This window comes from Ciconia boyciana, chromosome 1, assembly GCF_034638445.1.
Source record: "Ciconia boyciana chromosome 1, ASM3463844v1, whole genome shotgun sequence".
In the NCBI taxonomy this organism is placed as follows: Eukaryota; Metazoa; Chordata; class Aves; order Ciconiiformes; family Ciconiidae; genus Ciconia; species Ciconia boyciana.
This window is the reverse complement of record NC_132934.1, coordinates 28715810-28733786: the sequence shown is the minus strand read 5'-3', so window position 1 is coordinate 28733786 and position 17977 is coordinate 28715810. Positions and strand designations below refer to the sequence as shown.

At 43.2% G+C, this 17977-nt stretch overlaps 1 protein-coding gene across 1 annotated transcript; it reads left to right on the top strand.

Moving 5' to 3' along the window:
* The first annotated feature begins 475 nt into the window (after positions 1 to 475).
* On the top strand, positions 476 to 11708 carry CAV2 (caveolin 2). Its single transcript, XM_072861583.1, has 3 exons — positions 476 to 873; positions 1078 to 1265; positions 10315 to 11708. The coding sequence occupies exons 1-3, from the start codon at positions 550 to 552 to the stop codon at positions 10463 to 10465; spliced, it is 663 nt and encodes a 220-aa protein (XP_072717684.1). The 5' UTR covers positions 476 to 549; the 3' UTR covers positions 10466 to 11708.
* Positions 11709 to 17977: the final 6269 nt, after the last annotated feature.

Sequence of the window (17977 nt, the reverse complement as noted above, 5' to 3'; positions counted from 1 at the left end):
AAATCCAAGGAAGGCACAATAATAGCTTGTAATGATGGATGCATTACTTTATTGCGGCAACAATGAGGCAGGTTAGCAAGTGTGAGCCAAGTAAGTAATGCTGAAGTGTGACAGACCGGTGGGGCTGGGCACGGGAACCTTGGGGGGCAGTGGCAACACACCTTTCTTCCCCCCTTCTTTTCCACTTACTCCCTACGGCTGGAAAGAGGGCAGCAGATGCGACCTAAACCGGCCCAATGCACAACGGCCTCAACTTTTTTCGCGCTGCCTGTTGTTGCAATGCCACAAACGCTTGCTCCTACAAATTTCAGTCATGCGTGAGGCCGCAGCGAAAGCATGACCCCGCAGTGAATGCGTGATCCCCTGCCGGCCGGGGATTTCCGATGAATGGGGAAACCAAACACGGCCGGCGGCTGCGGACAGCTGGAGGGGAGCCCGGCTGCAAGTCCCGGCCCATGAAGCGGCCGCCAAGCCGAGGGGCGGGTGGGCTGCGAGCAGACGCTCGGGCGGCGGGTCCGTAGCTGCCCGCAGCGCTCACCCCGGCTCCCGATGCGGGGAGCTCCCGGCTGCTCCCGGCCCCGGCCCCGGCGCGGCCCGCGGGGCGTGTCCCGGGCAGCCCCGCTCCGCCCCAGCCCGGCGGGGCAGCGGGCGCCGCGGCAGCGGACGGGGCAGGGCAGGGCCGGGCCGGGCCGGGCCGGGAGGCGCGGAGCGGCGGGCAGCGCCATGGGGCTGGAGACGGAGAAGGCGGACACCCGCATCTTCATGGACGACGACAGCTTTCCGCGGAGCGGCGGCCCCGCGCTGTCGGAGGCGGAGAAGGGCGCGGAGGACGAGCTGGACCGCGACCCGCACGGGCTGAACGCCCACCTCCAGGTGCGAGCCGGCCGCGGCGGGGGATGCCGGCCCGGCGGGAGCTGCGCCGGTCCGCGGGGCGGGCGGGGCCGGGGCCGGGGCTCGGCGGCCGGGCCGGAGCCCGCGGCGGCCGGGCCGGAGCCCTCGGCGGGGCGGCGGGCGGGGGTACCTGGCGGTCTCCCCTCGTCCGGCTCCGCGTAACGGCAGAGCCGCTTCTTCTTCCAGCTGGGGTTCGAGGATGTGATCGCGGAGCCCGAGCTAACCCACTCTTTCGACAAAGTCTGGATCTGCAGCCACGCTCTCTTTGAGCTCAGCAAGTACCTGATCTACAGGCTCCTGACTCTGGTCCTTGCCATACCGCTGGCCCTGGTTGTGGGGATCGTCTTCGCGGTGCTCAGCTGTCTGCATATCTGGTAAGTGCGTTTTGTTGCTCGTCAGTGCGTGGGCTCTGCAGACAGCTCAGCAGAACTCGCCTCTTGAATTACTGCCTAACCGTTGATCAGTCTTTCCAACCGGTAGTCAGACCAGCTTATGTTATCTGCTTTATTTTTAAAGGGAGAGAAATGTAAACAATGATTTTGCTGTGATTCAGTTCCCTGCCTTGCTTTTACCAGCGGTCTGTCATGTCTGTGTAAGCTCCTTGGGGCAGAGAGCCTGTTTTACCATTTGTACAGCACCTACCGCAATGCATTCCAGCCCCAGCTGGCTTCTGGAGTAGTAATAATGATTGTTTGCTTTTTTTAAACTGGAGTTAAAAAAACAGAAGTTCTTAAAACATGTGTATTTGAAATGAAAGACCTGGGCAGAAGTATTACTTACACCTGACACCTTCTCAGTACGGTTACTTCTCTCATTTTTTTCCTCACAGACTAAAGAAAGCTTTCGAGGGCCCAGCTCGCTCTTTCTTTGCTACTGCCACAAAATCTACTGTCACTGCCTTGCATCTGGTACATGGCCATCTCTAGGTGCAGTGCCCCACAGCATTCCACCTAAGCAAAACAACCCTGCTGAGCTCAGGAAAGCTGCTTCTGGCCATGGCCCAAGTTCACAGGCAAATACAGTAGCCCTCCAAGTCACAGCAAACCTGGTGTACTTTAAACAGAATATACTGGCAGAATATCAGGAAAGAGTACCTCAAGACCAGAAAGGCAGGTGACTGTGGAGAAGGAAGACAGGCAGGGAAAAGAATGAGGTTGAGGAAAGAACTGAGAATGCAGCAGGCTGCAGAGGAAGGGGTGAATGCAGATATCAAACCAGGATTTTCCGTATACATGGGTTTTGCGCAAAGTCTCCTTTGACTTGGGTAACACTAGAATCATGAAGAAGTTGTTAAGGAAAACAAAATACAATCCAGAAACTTGGAAACAAACTCAAAGCGATAGGAATACATTGGTTATCTGAGCTTGTGGTTGCAATCTTGTGGATGCAGATTTCAGTTTTTGAAAGTGGAATGGAAGGTTGGGTTGATGACATTGTCGTGAGCCAATTCGAAAACTGATCAACTAGAATTTTGGAGCATAGAGTTTGCATAATATCCAAAGGAGTTGCAATGTAGTTTAGAGCTGCCCACCTGCTACTTCTCTGGTCCCCAAATTACTATGAACACTGTGTAGTGTGCCCAGACTTTTAGGTCTGTCAGCTGTCACTGTGCTGTAGTGTACCACGTGACTGCAAAAGGGTACGGTGAGATTACATTTCCAGTAGTGGAATATCTACGGAAGAATTCATCAATGCCAGATTTATTAAGACTGTAATAAGTTTTTGTGCTTCAGAATGATCTTGTATCTGGATTTCACAGCCTGGATACATAGACATGAGTTTCACTGAACCAGGACTTGGAGGTCAGCTTCTATTTATGCAAGTAGTCCCTAGTGACTCTCTCAGGAACTGTGGGTTCTCAGTACATCTGAAATAGGACTGTCTGAATGCGGCACTTCATTTGAAAAGTTTCCTTTGACTTTCTGTGAACACACTTGCTTCCCCAACAACTAATTTTCTTTCCCTACGTTCATTGTCACTCCAGAAGTGATCTTTCATTCTGATCTTCCTTGCATCTGGGATGGGTGTGAAAGAATCATGTAACTCAGTAGTGCTATCTGCACCCCCTTGGACCCCATCCAGTGCCATCCAAAGCCAGCACTGTCTCATCTTCCCACAACCACAAGCTGGATTTGTTCCAACAGAAAGGTGGAACACACTGAGACTAAGTTAGCTTCTCTGCAGCTCTCCATGTTCCAGATTTCTTGGGAGTAAGGCATTCAAAGTTTCTGCATTTGAGAGGGTAGCACAGGAGCAGTGCAGGTATAGGGACCCTAAGCACATGGTGCTGGCTCCCATGTAGTCCCACTGGGTCTGAAAAAAATAGTAACTCCTTGTTTTGTGGGTGAGAGGAAGGGAATTCCATTATAACTCTGTCTTCAGCTGTTGAAATGCCATGGGAAAAGCCTGGGCACACCCTCCCACGTGGCTGCCTGCAGGAGGGCTTATCAGAGTCTCTGTGCCTCGCTTTTATCATCCAAACCAGTGAGATGATGATGTTGATCTGTCTTTGGGGAGCCTTTCCTGAGGCTAAATTCAAAGGTGTTTCAAGAACTTTTGGAAGTGCTCAGACACAAAGCTCTGTTAATTGTCACACATGCTGTTGCAGTTTTGTCAGCATGCTAAAAATCCACAAAAGTCTGACTCGCCATTCCTCGTGCATCAAGGGCACCTCATGAGTTGCCCCCTCATACCTGACAGTAAATGTTGTCTTTCACCAGAAAAAAGATTGCTAAGGAAGGAAGCAAATATGTGACTTCATGGGAAGAAAAAGAAAGCTGAGTAAGAAATATGTAATAATACACTCTAATTTTCATTTTTAACTGTAAAGATGGAGCATATTCTGTTCCTGTTCTCAAACTGGCTGCTTGAGCCAGAATCCAGTTTTACACTACCTGATAAAAGATACTGATGGGCTGAAACTGTGCCAAGCTAGCAGGCTGGTGACCTCCATACAAGCCAGTTCAAGGAAGGCTACTGCTCCACATTTCTCCTCCTTTACTGATGGTCGTCATGCTTACCACAGATTATGCATGACAGAATTTGTCAGACTGAGTTTTAACATCTTTCTGTGAATATTAGCAAGCTTTTAAACATGTCCTTAGGTTGAGGATGTTAAGGTTATTGATTTTGAACATGAGCGGAACACTGCTGGTTTTCCAGGCAGCACATGCAAAATCATTATATTTATTATAGATCAGGGACTGATTCTTGTTCCAAGCCACATGTTTGCCACCTCTTGGAAATTGACCCTTGAATCTCATATATGCTTTTTTGTAGTCTTGTCTGAATAGTGTTCTGGTATGTTGCATATTTATGCTAAGAATCAGAGGTTCATTTGAGGATCCATAACTTGAGTCTTGGATCTGAGATGGGCTGTAAAGCACAAGGACTCAGCCAGCTTTATGCTCTTGTATTCAGCTGGAGCAGTAGGTACTCCGAGTTCCTCTCAGCTTAAACTTCCATTCACAGTGCTAAGAAGTAGCCAGGGACTTATATGCAGAGAAGTAGATATGGACATGCATCATCTCTTACCTCTTTCTCCACAACTCCATTTACATAACTTATTGCTATCATACTCAACCCCAAAACTATCTCCCTACTGGCTGTCTGAAATGAAATTACAGTACAGCTATGCCACGAAGACCCACCTTATGATCTGGTGTTGCCTTGATGTCTCCTCTTTCATGTCCAGTATATATCCCTTGGCTTCTGAAGAGGAAGTAGGTGGATGTTGTCTTGCTTCCTTTTTAGTTTTATCTTTTCCAGTCTACCCAGGTCCTGGCATATGTAATATTTGGTTTTAATGCACTTCATATACTATGTCTGGGTCCTGGAAGGCTTTGGTGGTTATCTCTTGCCTCGCTCATAAGTATCCCAAGGGTTAATGAGAGTTGACAAGAAGCTCTGCAACTGCTAGGTGATACTTAGCCATCGGTTCACAATGCTTGCTTGTATTGTAGAGCCATGCAAGACTTTTAATTCAAAATCATCATGTAGTACATGTGCATGCTTGGAATTAGGTAATTTAACCACTGAATGGTGTAGTATTTGAAAAGTAGCATTAAGACATGTCTGAGGTTCTATTTTGAAAAACTATACAGGAGAAGATGTTAATTCAGATTCCCGCTTCAAAGTGAAGCGGGAATCTGAATTAATAGTGAATGATTACTCCAACCACATTGCCCAACTCTGTGAAAAGTTGAGCTACTTTGAACTGAAAATACCCTTATCAGTGGGAATTAAATTGTGCTCTGCCGTTTCCAAGAGGTGTTTGGTTCTCGACAATGTTCCCTCAGGGATTAGCAGAAAAAAAGTAATGTGAGCAAGAGAAAGGTTGACGGGTATAATTTTGTAGATGTCATGCCTTGAACAGAAAGAAGAGAAAATAGGATAGCATGGAAAAAAATGGGGTAATTTGTTCTTTTCAGTTCAACAGTTCCCAAAAGAGGTGATTCTTTCTACTTAGTGAAAGGATGGGTATTTTATGGTATATATACATAGCAAGATTTAGTGAGAGGTCATATAGGTAGTTGAAATACCTTGGGTACGCTTCAGCTTAGATGCCAAATTCGACAGAGCTTCGATTTTCTTCCCAATGCTGTACTATGTGGTAACAGTAGCAGTACCAATATTGCAGTAAATGTTGATATCCTGGGTATATGCCGACTTTACTTCCACTGTTAGACATTACTCAAGCAAGCGGTTACCATCTCTGTGAATAGAAGTGCAGACTGGGGTAAACCCACAGCATTGTGAGTAAAAGGTGTATATGCTAATGTTTATTTGACAGGTCACAAAAATAAATACATAGCTTCTAATGGTGCTTGGTTATTTATTTTTTAAGTGTGCCTGGTCACTCCCTGGAAGGCACATCACACCCTCTGATAATTTGCAAATGCCACACGGTAGGATAACATATCCTATGTAGAACAGGATGCGTACTTAGATACATGTAGATACATATATAGACACACTCACATATTTTAAAAGTTAGAAAATACCTTTTACTGCTCTCTTGGGTGTAAAGGATTTTCTTCTCTGAGGAAAGGTGTTTAAGTAATTGTTTTCTAAGTAGACTGACTTTTATTTTAAAATTGAAAGTTATTTACATTAATTAGCTTTGTTTGCTAGCATAGTCATATGGTTGCTAGCATAGTCATATGGTTGCTAGGATGTTCATATTCAACTCAGGAAAAAAAGGAGAGTTTATGACCTTTGGAAGAAGGGGCAGGCAACTCAGGAGGACTACAAAGATGTCATGAGGTTAGGCAGGGAGAAAATTAGAAGGGCCAAAGCTCAACTAGAACTTAATCTGGCTAGTGCCATACAAGACAATAAAAAATGTTTCTATAAATACATTAGCACCAAAAGAAGGGCTAAGGAGAATCTCCATCCTTTATTGGATGTGGGGGTAAATGCGGTGACAAAGGATGAGGAAAAGGCTGAGGTACTTAATTCCACCTTTGCCTCAGTCTTTAATAGTAAGACCAGTTGTTCTGTGGGTACCCAGCCCCCTGAGCTGGAAGCCAGGGACAGGGAGCAGATTATTTCCCCATAATCCAAGGGGAAATGGTCAGCAACCTGCTACACCACTTAGACACACACAAGTCTACGGGGCCGGATGGGATCTGCCCAAGGGTACTGAGGGAGCTGGTGGAGGTGCTCACCAAGCCACTTTCAGTCCTTTATCAGCAGTCCTGGCTAACCGGGGAGGTCCCAGATGACTGGAGATTAGCAAATGTGACGCCCATCTACAGGAAGGGCCGGAAGGAGGACCCGGGGAACTACAGGCCTGTCAGCCTGACCTCGGTGCCAGGGAAGGTTATGGAGCAGATCATCCTGAGTGCCATCACACAGCACGTACAGGACGACCAGGTGATCCAGCCCAGTCAGCACGGGTTTATGAAAGGCAGGTCCTGTTTGACTAACCTGATCTCTTTCTATGACAAGGTGACCCGCTTAGCGAATGAGGGAAAGGCTGTGGATGTTGTCTGCCTAGACTTTAGTAAAGCCTTTGACACCGTTTCCCACAGCATTCTCCTGGAGAAACTGGCTGCTCGTGACATGGACGGGCCTGTGCTTCGCTGGGTAAAAAACTGGCTGGATGGCCAGGCCCAAAGAGTGGTGGTGAATGGAGTTAAATCCAGTTGGTGGCCGGTCACAAGGGTGTTCCCCGGGGCTCAGTATTGGGGCCAGTTCTGTTTAATACCTTTATCAATGACCTGAACAAGGGGATCGAGTGCACCCTCGGTAAGTTTGCAGATGACACCAACTTGGGTGGGACTGTTGATCTGCTTGAGGGCAGGAAGGCTCTGCAGAGGGATCCGGACAGGCTGGATTGATGGGCCGAGGCCAATTGTGTGAGGTTCAACAAGGCCAAGTGCTGGGTCCTGCACTCGGGTCACAAGAACCCCATGTAATGCTACAGACTTGGGGAAGAGTGGCTGGAAAGCTGCCTGGCAGAAAAGGACCTGGGAGTGTTGGTTGACAGCCAGCTGAATATGAGCCAGCAGTGTGCCCAGGTGGCCAAGAAGGCCAACAGCATCAGGCTTGTATCAGAAATAGTGTGGCCAGCAGGACTAGGGAAGTGACTGTCCCCCTGTACTCGGCACGGGTGAGGCCGCACCTTGAATACTGTGTTCAGTTTTGGGCCCCTCACTACAAGAGGTTGTTTAGCCTGGAGAAAAGGAGGCTGAGGGGAGACCTTATTGCTCTCTACAACTACCTGAAGGGAGCTTGTAATGAGATGGCTGTTGGTCTCTTTTCCCAAGTAACAAGAAATAGGACGAGAGGAAATGGCCTCAAGTTGCGCCAGGGGAGGTTTAGATTGGATATTAGGAAAAATTTCTTCACTGAAAGGGTTGTCAAGCACTGGAACAGGCTGCTGAGGGAAGTGGTTGAGTCACCATCCCTGGAGGTATTTGAAAGACATGTAGATGTGGTGCTTAGGGACATGGTTTAGTGGTGGACTTGGCAGTGTTAGGTTTATGACTGGACTCAATGATCTTAAGGGTATTTTCCAACCTAAATGATTCTATGATTCTGTGTTTCACATATCATCCTATGGAGTTAGCCTACATTGTTTTTTGCGTGCATTTACCATAGAATTGGATAGCAAGTGCTAAAAGATTATAAAATAGTACCAAAACATGTTTATATTTATAGTATTTAACATTATCAAAAGAGCTTGAGTTCTGGTACTGTGTGAATGACCTCTACAGCAGTTGCAAGTAGTATGATCACTGCTTTTCCAGCCTTCCCTAATGACATCCTGGTGATTCACTACAACTTTCTGTGAAACTTCTGCATAGTGTAGTATTTGTTTAGTTTTGTATTTTGTGATCCTGTCAACAGAGGGTCCAATAGAAATGTCGGCTTTTCTGCTTCTCTCCAGTTCAGTTAGGCCAAATTAATTTTAGATGGCAGCAAAGGAGCAGTGCCATAGCCTTTATAAACTAACGGAAATGGATAAGGGATGAAGTCAACACAAGCTGAGTAGCCATTTCTGGTGTTTTCCCTTGTGTTGCTTGGAGAAATACCACTTTTTTTCCTTTGCATGACTTATGTTTATCAGCTGTATTCTAACAGGTGAAGCCCTAATTTTATTCTCTAGAAATTATCTATTCTATATGCAGTGATACTATAGGTGGTTATAAAATACATAGTTTACAGGGTTCAGTTTAAAACTAGAGACACATTATTCCATTAACGCTCGCAGTTCTTTATGGTGTGTATATTACTAGCTGTTTCAGCAGAGACAAAAGAAGAGAAGGTTTTAGAAAAACTATTCTTGTTTAAATCCATCTGGGTTAGCTTAGAGTGCAGTATAGACGTACTAGTGTATTGCTTGCATTGTATGATAAAAGCTGAGAATCTGGTTAGATAAACACTGAAAATAATACATTTTGACTCTTTACATTTCTAAGCTTCAACTTTTTTAAAATGAGCCAGGTTTTTTTTCTACTTTGTTATTCTGAGCGGTACTCATTGGAAATACACAATACTTACTTTTTTTTTTCAGACCTGTGGTGAAATAGTAAATTAAATATTTCCAGTCATTCCAACCAAAGTCAATGAGAGTTCTGCAGTGGAATGATATGGATGCAGGACTGGGATCTTAAATTTTGAATGCAACAGCAAACTAGAACAGTTTATTATCTTTATCAAGAGAATCTATAGTTTCTTCTACGTAATTTAGGAAATAAATGTGTTCTATATGGCACAGAGATTTTTTAAAACCTTGCCCTAGTACCACTTCAGTATTACATACATTATTTTTACATTTAAATTGTCTGCACCCAAGTAAGAACATCCAGCTTAGTGAAATGACCAGGGGTTTTGGCCAGTAAATGGTTAAGAAAGGAGACTAACTTAAAACGGTGTGGTCAGTTACCATGTATCCACTGGCCCTGCTGAGCTGCTCCTTCTGGCTCACCTCCCTCGTTAGTATGCTTGGCGTAAGCCACCACTGATGACATTGCTTTGGAAGTGGGACATACGGAGAGCATCCCCAGATGCTTACCAGTGCTCAGGAGATGAAAGCACAATACTTCCAAGCATGCGCTCTGAGTGAATAAAAAGATCTTTCCCCTGACCAGGAGTTTTGACCTCATTCTATGTTAGTTTCTCACCCACAAATGAAAAACTTTACAGGATCAGCAAGATCCTATTTTTCTGAGGTTCGGCATGTGCTCTGTACTCTGTAACAGGATATTGCTTTACTGTTTCTGTTTTATTATAGAAACATGTAACAGCAATGGTAGATTGGTGGGAATGAGACAGAATGTCGATGGCATGTGTGCCTGTGCGTTTGTGTGTGTGAGAGCGAGCGATGGATAAAAGAAACATCAGAAGAGACAGCAGAGCAAGAACAGATTGTAAAGAGCGCTGTTCCCAGTCAATCAAACTGGGGAACGTGGTGTTTCTGTCAAGCCCTGGAGACCCACATTCAGGTATGACCACACTGCAAATGAGTCCTTAGGGGATGACCCCGCTTTCAGCCACAGCGGGATGGCAGCAGGGTTGCAGCATATCACATACACCAGCCCTTCCAGCAGCAGGGAGAGAACAGCAAAAGTTCACCCCTGTAAAAGGCATGTCCAAAAAGTATCTCAGCATTGCCAATTAGGAAGCAGAGACACGATGAAAAGAAAGCTGGTGTCTCCTGTCCCGTGTTGCACTCAAGTGATCCTGGCCAGAGGACCACATGCATCATGGTGCTTCTGCATGCGCAGGTGTGAGGCTGTGAGCGAACAAAATTGATGGGGAATGAGTGTGAGAGTGCAAAATCAACTTGTTTAGAGATGTAGAGTTATAAAATCACTTCCTCTTCCATAAGATCTCACACTTGTGTTTGGTTATCCTGATTTCCCCGTGCTATAGCAGCAGCAATCTTCAAATCTTCCATTTTCTCTTTTACAGGATTGTGGTGCCTTTCGTGAAAACCTGTCTCATGGTCTTGCCTTCAGTGCAAACTGTATGGAAGAGCCTGACAGATGTTTTCGTCGTACCGTTCTTTCAGAGCATAGGCCGATGCTTTGCCATGGTTAATATACGCCTGGACCAAGAGTAAACATCAGGGATGCGACACTGCTGTAATTGTAGCTGGTGTTATACCTCTTTGCTAACCTAACATACAAGCACTTACCATTCATTCCAAACTGTTAAATTACAATGGCTGGTTTAAGTGGGAACATGCTATTTTTTTCCAAAACTCATTTATTATCAGGGAGGTCAGTTTAAGAATAAGCAGGCAGTTTTCATAGCTCACTATTTTAACAACAGAGTGAACGCAGAGTATTTTGGCAACACTTTATTTTAATGGTACGTAGATTGCTAGATTACAGGAGAATTCTGGTGGAGGTTTAACAGCCACCACAGTGATCATGATTGGCACTATTACTATAAATATTTAAATAGGCTGTGATACCTTAAGTGAAACTGATCTCTAGGGTTTCCCATTGCCTTTACTGCAAGTCCACCAGGGATCATTTTTGGCCCCCGCTATGCAGAATGGTCAGCTTAGTCCTTTATTATCAGCAGCTAAAATGAATATGACTCATTGCATAAGCATACAGAGAAAGGAACTGTTGTGTAATTCTCCAGTATCGGGGAGGAAAAGCTCCCTGGAAGTTTATCCCTTAAAATAAGGTGTTAGCTAATGATTTGGAACATCAGCTAATCTGTATATTTTATTTAATGAGAGGTTAACTTTGCTGTATATTTTGTACCTTTGTAAATGGCACTTGATCGGTTTTCTTTGAAGCATTATTTCTATAGCATTTGAATTCTAACCAACTTACTAGGCAGCAAGAGTGAGACACTGCAAAACATGACTTCAGTTAACTAAAATTTCAGTTCCTAAATTATGTAGATTTTTAAGTGTTGCCGTGCAGTTCTATTATATTCATTATATATGGTTGCGTGTAAAAGCAAAGATTGTAAGTGTTTTCATACAAGACTATTCAAGAGTTGGAAATATCTGTTTATGAGAAATGTTTTTATTAAACATGGGGTGTAGTAAATGCAAGCCTGCCTATTTCTGTGTATTATCTGTGTGAACATTGTGATATTTAAAATGATAGACACTACGCTGGCACTTTAACTAGGTAGCAAGCTCTTGTAGAAGGCGAGTGAGTGTAACTGGTATCCTTGTCTAATTCTCCTCACCTATTGACTTGACTCTCCATGTTGCTTATTTGCTACTTTAAAGCCTAACCCATAAAAAAGCCCTTCTTCCTTCTGCACCTAATATGGCTTTGTAAACCAGAATAACAGAACGTATGCAGAGGTACATTAAAATTACATTAGCCTTCTGATGGGCTTATGCTGCTGTTTTCTTTAAATACGACAAGTTGCAATTGTAAAATATTTGTATGATTTAGAATGTTATTTACTAAAATGATATCACAGATTTCTTATCAAACAAGAGATATATAATAAAAAACTAAAACTTCAGCTTTTTCCTATTTTCAACTTCATTTTTTCAGGTTTTCCAACTTTTTAAAAAGCTCTTAAAATGCCAAACAGCATAGAATACTATGCAGTTCTTCCAAAATATGGGAGAGGGAAAAGAAATGGATGAGCATCAATATGGTTCTACTATTATCAACTGCATTTAACTTATTTATAGTAGAAAATGATGTATCTCTGTGTGTAATTAAGCCCATAGAGAATGATTGCTTTCTCTGAAGCAGGTCTCTCAGTGCAGAATTTTAGCTACATTAAAAAAAATGCTTAATTCTTTTTACGGGCGCATGCTTTATTTACAGATGAGCTGCCAAATTTTCCTTTTCTTGCTTATTGGCCTACAGAAGCTAGCTGACACTGTATATTCTTTGTACATTGAGAACATCTTTGTACATTAAAAATATTTTTACCATTTGTGCCATTTAGAGAGGGATTCATAATGGCTTTTCAAAACTGGATCTTAATGATAAGTGCCCATGGAAACTCTCTGGAGTTTTTGTTTTCTACAAGAAGTTAGCTCGCTGTTCAGATGTGCTCTTCAAGATACCTTTCTTATGTTAAAAATGGAAATATCTCTTTTGAAAATAAAAATTGGTCAGGCTAGGCTTGAATTCTTTTGAGAGTTATTTTCTTTTACAACGTCTAAGGATTTTTACAAAGATATTTTCCACAGAAAAATATCCACTTGATGAGTTCATGTAAAAAAAAAGAGAATAAATCAATCATCAGTCTAGTCCTTGTGTTTAAAAGGAGCCCTATAAAAGCCTAAGCTTTGAGGGAACTTGGGTCTGGATCCAAACTTGAAAATGAAGCCATTCCCTAGAGGAAAAGGTATCATTTTAGGTCATGCACTCCTGGATATATGCTTCTTAAATATCTTAATGAAGTCATCCAGCTCTAGCTACCACAGACAATCAGGTAGAATGGTTTGGTTTGTTCTCATTTTGATTTAGGCTTGTCATTAATTACTTCTTTTCACCATTTCTCTAGCTGTTACAAGACTCAAGTGAGCTTGCTCAAGTGAGCAATTATAGCTGTTAGTTTCTTACATATTTTACAGCAGTTTCTCTAGAACAGATGCGCTTTTACTATAAGAAAATACCAAATGGACTGTTAGGCTTAGGGTAAAATAGTAGATGCTTGGCAAATACGCTTACTTCATCCATGAAAGTAGTGGAAGGAAGCGTGAATATATACAGACTCTTCAATACTTAGGTGTGAATCTGCCCCAGGCAACTCTGGCTGGCAAGTATTCTCTGGATTTTATGAATTTGACGGTTCCGACAGATATCCCGAAGCTCTGCCACAGCTGATACTGTCAATAGCTGACAACACTGCTGGACAACGGGGACTGAACAGGCACTGGCACTAAACTGTGATCTTCCGTGTAGGGTTAGGTTCCATAAGTTCGTCTCCAATTTGTTTGAAATGTGGACAAACCATCCCAGCTGATCCCTTAACAGCAACTTATAAATGAGAATTTAGGCAAGAAGGGAATCCAGAAACTTAGTCTCATTGTCTGCAACAAATGTAGGAAAATTTACACCTGATTCAGGTCATCTGCTTTGATGCATCTTCTTCCCCTCTGTGGAATGGGGAAAATGTTATTGCTCTTAACAAGAGTAGACTTTCCATCATCACGGTAGAGTTATGAGGATAAATAAATAAAAAGTGTGAGATGTTCCGATTCCAGCCTGCCTCTTGTTACTGCAGACCTTAGATTTATAATCATGAGCTGGAGATTCAGTTCTGTCATGCAAAATATTTCAGCATCTTGTTTTTCCTGAATATCACAACTAACATACAGAACTAACCCCGGATTTGTGTTTATGGACTTTTTTCTTTTAATTCACAAAGAAATTTAACCTGCTTCCTTATGAGAGCTATTTCATAAAATCCTTCTAATCTGACTCTAGAAGTTTTCTATTCCTATCTTATCTTTCCCCACCCTACTTGTTCGCCATATAAAATGGAATAAATTCTTAACAGAAGCTTTGACATATTAGTAAATGAGGAGCCTTTTCCCACCTATCCAAAAAGCCCACTTAGGCATACACTGACTGAAGAGTTCAGAACATCCCTGCAGCTCTGGGACCTCAGACCACACACTCATATTTAGTGGAAGCCAAAGAATGGTAAGTCCATTATTTTTACAGGGTGTGATCGTTCCCCCACCTGCAGAGATAAAACTATTGCTGTTAATCTCTATTAACTCTATTTTAAAAATGCATGGAAAAATACATTTAAAAAAAAATTAAAATGCAAATGGAACAAGGTCAAACACCAGACATGCTACCCATGTTGTCTGTTAGTACACCGTGCTCATGAAAATTAGAGCTGAAGGCCTCCAGTGAGTATACTGAACCAGCAGTTATGCATTAAAAACTGAGGTGCTTTCTTCATGCAGGGATTTACAACTGAGGGGAGAATTAATAAAGGCTAATTTTAGCCCAGTGACACTAATCTTCCTAATTTTATTGCAACAAAAAGAAAATGTCTTCTGTAGAGGCAATTCAGAGGAGCTAAGATAGGTTCCTGCTCTGAATCATCCTCCAGAGAAGACTCTCCACACTAATTAATGCAAAATGTTTGGCTTGGCTCCCTTCCTCTGCTACATAAAAAGTTGTATTTGCTGCAGAAATTAGGCAGGCCTACGGAAGCAACTAAAGCTTCATGTAAGTAGTGCGGCAGGTTTTTCTCTACACACTTGTCTCACAACTTGAGGCCAGGGGTGAGTGTCACCTGTGTTAGGTGTTCAGTTTTGCCCGTTGTCTGGCTTCCCCCTCCAACTGCAAGCAGGAGAAAGAAGGACCCCTTCACAAGACACTGAATCAGATCCTACTTTAGACACCTAAATGGAGATTCACACTTTTATTTCAAACTTTGAGGAAAGCTTTTCTATTTTTCCAACTGCCTCAGTTTAATACAAGCTGCTTTTTCACCTACCTCACCTTGCTTTTTACTTTACACTATCACAGCTATCACAATGCTACAACTATAAACTAGAATTGGCCATGAGACGTTTAGACAGCAAAGCTCGGTGACAAAAAGTCTCATCCTACGTAAGCCTCAAGGAGTAGGTGTTTAAATCCCATTAATGAGACTAGTTCTCACAGTCTGTTATTTCTATAAGACACCTGAACAGTTAATAAGATGCTAGGACTGGCAGAATGGTACAGAACAGTGTTGACATTGATCAACATTCATGGTCCAGCTTGGTATTTGTCAAGGAATTTGATATTGAAAAGGGTTGAGAAAAGAGTGACTTGATTTGCGCAAGGTCTGGCAGAATTAAAGCTTTCAATCTATTTGCCTCTCCAGCCAAGATGTTTATAAGCTATCTTGATGGAGACCTACAGGGACTAGCTCTAATAAAAGATGTACACACCTACCGCAGGATTGAGATGACAGTCAGGCATTTAAATCCAAATTGTAATCCCTGCCCAGCTGCCACCCAACCAGGAACATGTCTAAACTCAGAAGGCACCTCCCTTTCATGTAACCTCCCCTCAGTACCTACAGTTTTACTTCGGTCATGCCCAGAACTGCCCTTGTTTGAGCAACTTGGTATCTTACTCACATCTAAGCCCAGTCAGAATTGCAAAAGAAGGGAAGAGATTGCCTTGGACCCCTCAAAATACACTTGCTGCACATCAGCAGAATAGGACACTTCCCAAAATACGCTTTCCCAGGAGTGAGTCCAACTGCATTAGCACACCTCAGACAGGCAAAAACTGATTTCGGGTCTCTCAAGTGTTGGATTACTTCTTCTAGCCCTCAGGCTATTGTGAAATGTGTTATGGCAGCAGTGCTTCCATATAAAAGGAAATCACTCCTAGCTAGAGGTTTTGAGAAAGAAGGAATGTGAGGGGATCTCACCATCTCTCCTGGTATAACTACTCCTTTGACACAAGGAACAGGCCAAATAACAAACACGCAAACATGCATGAAAGTGTGGTCCTATATACTGGTGACGAGGGGCACCCATCTCAGTGGAAAAGTTCTGATTCAGTGACTTATAATTTAAAATACAGAAACTCTCCAGAGACTGGGGACAGGATGACCACCATGAATCCTCCAGGACTACAAGTCTGTAAATCACAGAATGAGCAAAACATTGGCCTGCACGTTAAACCCGTCCCAATGCTTGTTATCACACAGCAGGGCGAGGACAGTAGCATGGCTGATAAAAGCTCACTACCAATGGTTCTGGCAGCTCAGGCTTTCATCCAGCAAAACATCCAAAAATGCGCATAAAAGGATGTGCTTAAGCAGTTGAACAGAAGACACTAAAAAAAGCAATGATCTTCCTCTCCTAAGCCTCAGGTTTTTAAGTGCTCTGCATACGGCAGGCTGCTTGCTGACAGCCTCTGTTATCTAAAAGCCTCGCTGCTCTTGAAACGATACATAAAGAATACAGTTTCTCAGGGCTGATTCTGATCTTGCTGACATTGAAAGTGCAAGTATTGCTAATACCATAACTGGAATAATTACACAAGTTTAAAAAAAAGGGGGGGGGGGGGAGAGGAGCGGAGGGAGAGGGAGTGTTTGATACCAGACAAAGACACTCAGTGAGCAGTCGTGCACATTCAGTTCAGTTTCATGACTCATTTTCTGACACTTTTTTGAGGAATTTTGTCCAATACATTTTTTTTTGCAGTGGTTTCTCGAAGAAATGTTTCCTACCTTTACCAAAACCTTTCCTCTTCTCAAAACAGGAAGAATGTCTCATACCTTGCACACACTCTGCTCCATGTTTAGAGCAAGTTCTCAATTAAGGTAATCCTGAGGTTTGAAAGTTCAGTTAAAGCAAGACTCTGGAGCACAAAAAACTTTTTAAAATTATGCATGAAATACCTAAGGCTGGTATGATGAAGAAAGGCAGCGAGGTGGCCAGCCAAAGTAGCATATATTCCTGTTCAACAGCTGATCTGGGCTACTAAAGACACAGCAAAGCTCAATGAGAAGACAGTTTGGGTGGCATTGCCAAGGTCAGCTTGGGTGTCTACAACCCCTGGCAATTTTAGGCCACTTCTGGATAATCCATTCATAGTAAATGAGAGGGGACCATAACCTTTGCACTTCCAGAAGATTCCTGCAAGCCTTTACCATGGCCTTTCCAGCAGAGCTATGCTGTTCCTCTGCATGTAATGGGAGCTCCTTGCAGAACTCCTGCACTCATCCGTGCCAAGTATCCGGGTGTTAAGTTTGTGGGCATTTCTCAGACAACCGTGCTAGAGGCAATGGGCCATGGCTCTATCCCTGTCCACCTCTGCAGATGTAACTTCCTCACTCTTACAACTTGGTAGTACCCATGCCATTTGCTCTGTAGGCTGCCTTCTTGCTATTTAAGCTCAAGTGAGCACTTCTAAGGTTCATCAGATGTGGTGGTTCATTTCAGCTATATAAGCAGCCTATTCTGGGATTCATCTCATAAAGTTTATAAATTCTGCCAGCTTCCAATATTCTTCTAGCTGCAGTAGTGCTGCGTGATTCAGAAATTTCTTTTAAAGGGGGCTGTGGTTCTGCAGAAACCACTCCAGGACCAATTCAGCATTTCAAATCAACAAATATATCTCTTTTTTTTAGTCATCCTTGAGATACGCCGTAATACTGAATGATGGATTTATGCGCCGGACACTGACTAATTGAAAAACTTTCCTAAGTATGAAAACAAAGAACTGTCTTGTGGGGTTTTTTTTCAGATGGGTTGAAAAACTGCAGAGACTACGTCCTTCAATCCACCATTTGACCCTATGCACACACTGAAATGCTTGGACAGCCGAAGATATTTTAATGATGGCCTAAGTGAATGATTGCATCAATAAAAATGTTACTTTTAAAAATTGCAACTAACTTGGAAAGTTGGAAAACACCCATCCAAAGCATTCGTTCTAAAGTTTATGAGCAATATAAACCCTTAAAGAAAGTTCACTGCTAAGTGATGACCATATCAGTAATACGTATCCATGTGGACTGCATTTTCAACAGGTGCAGTTATTTACATCTGCGGAGCCTACATCCACCTTAGCCAGTGGCTTTTTCGAGGCCATTTCTCTGTTGATTTGCCAAAGCCAAATATACCACAGCTAAGAATTTTCTGCTTCTGTTCCTG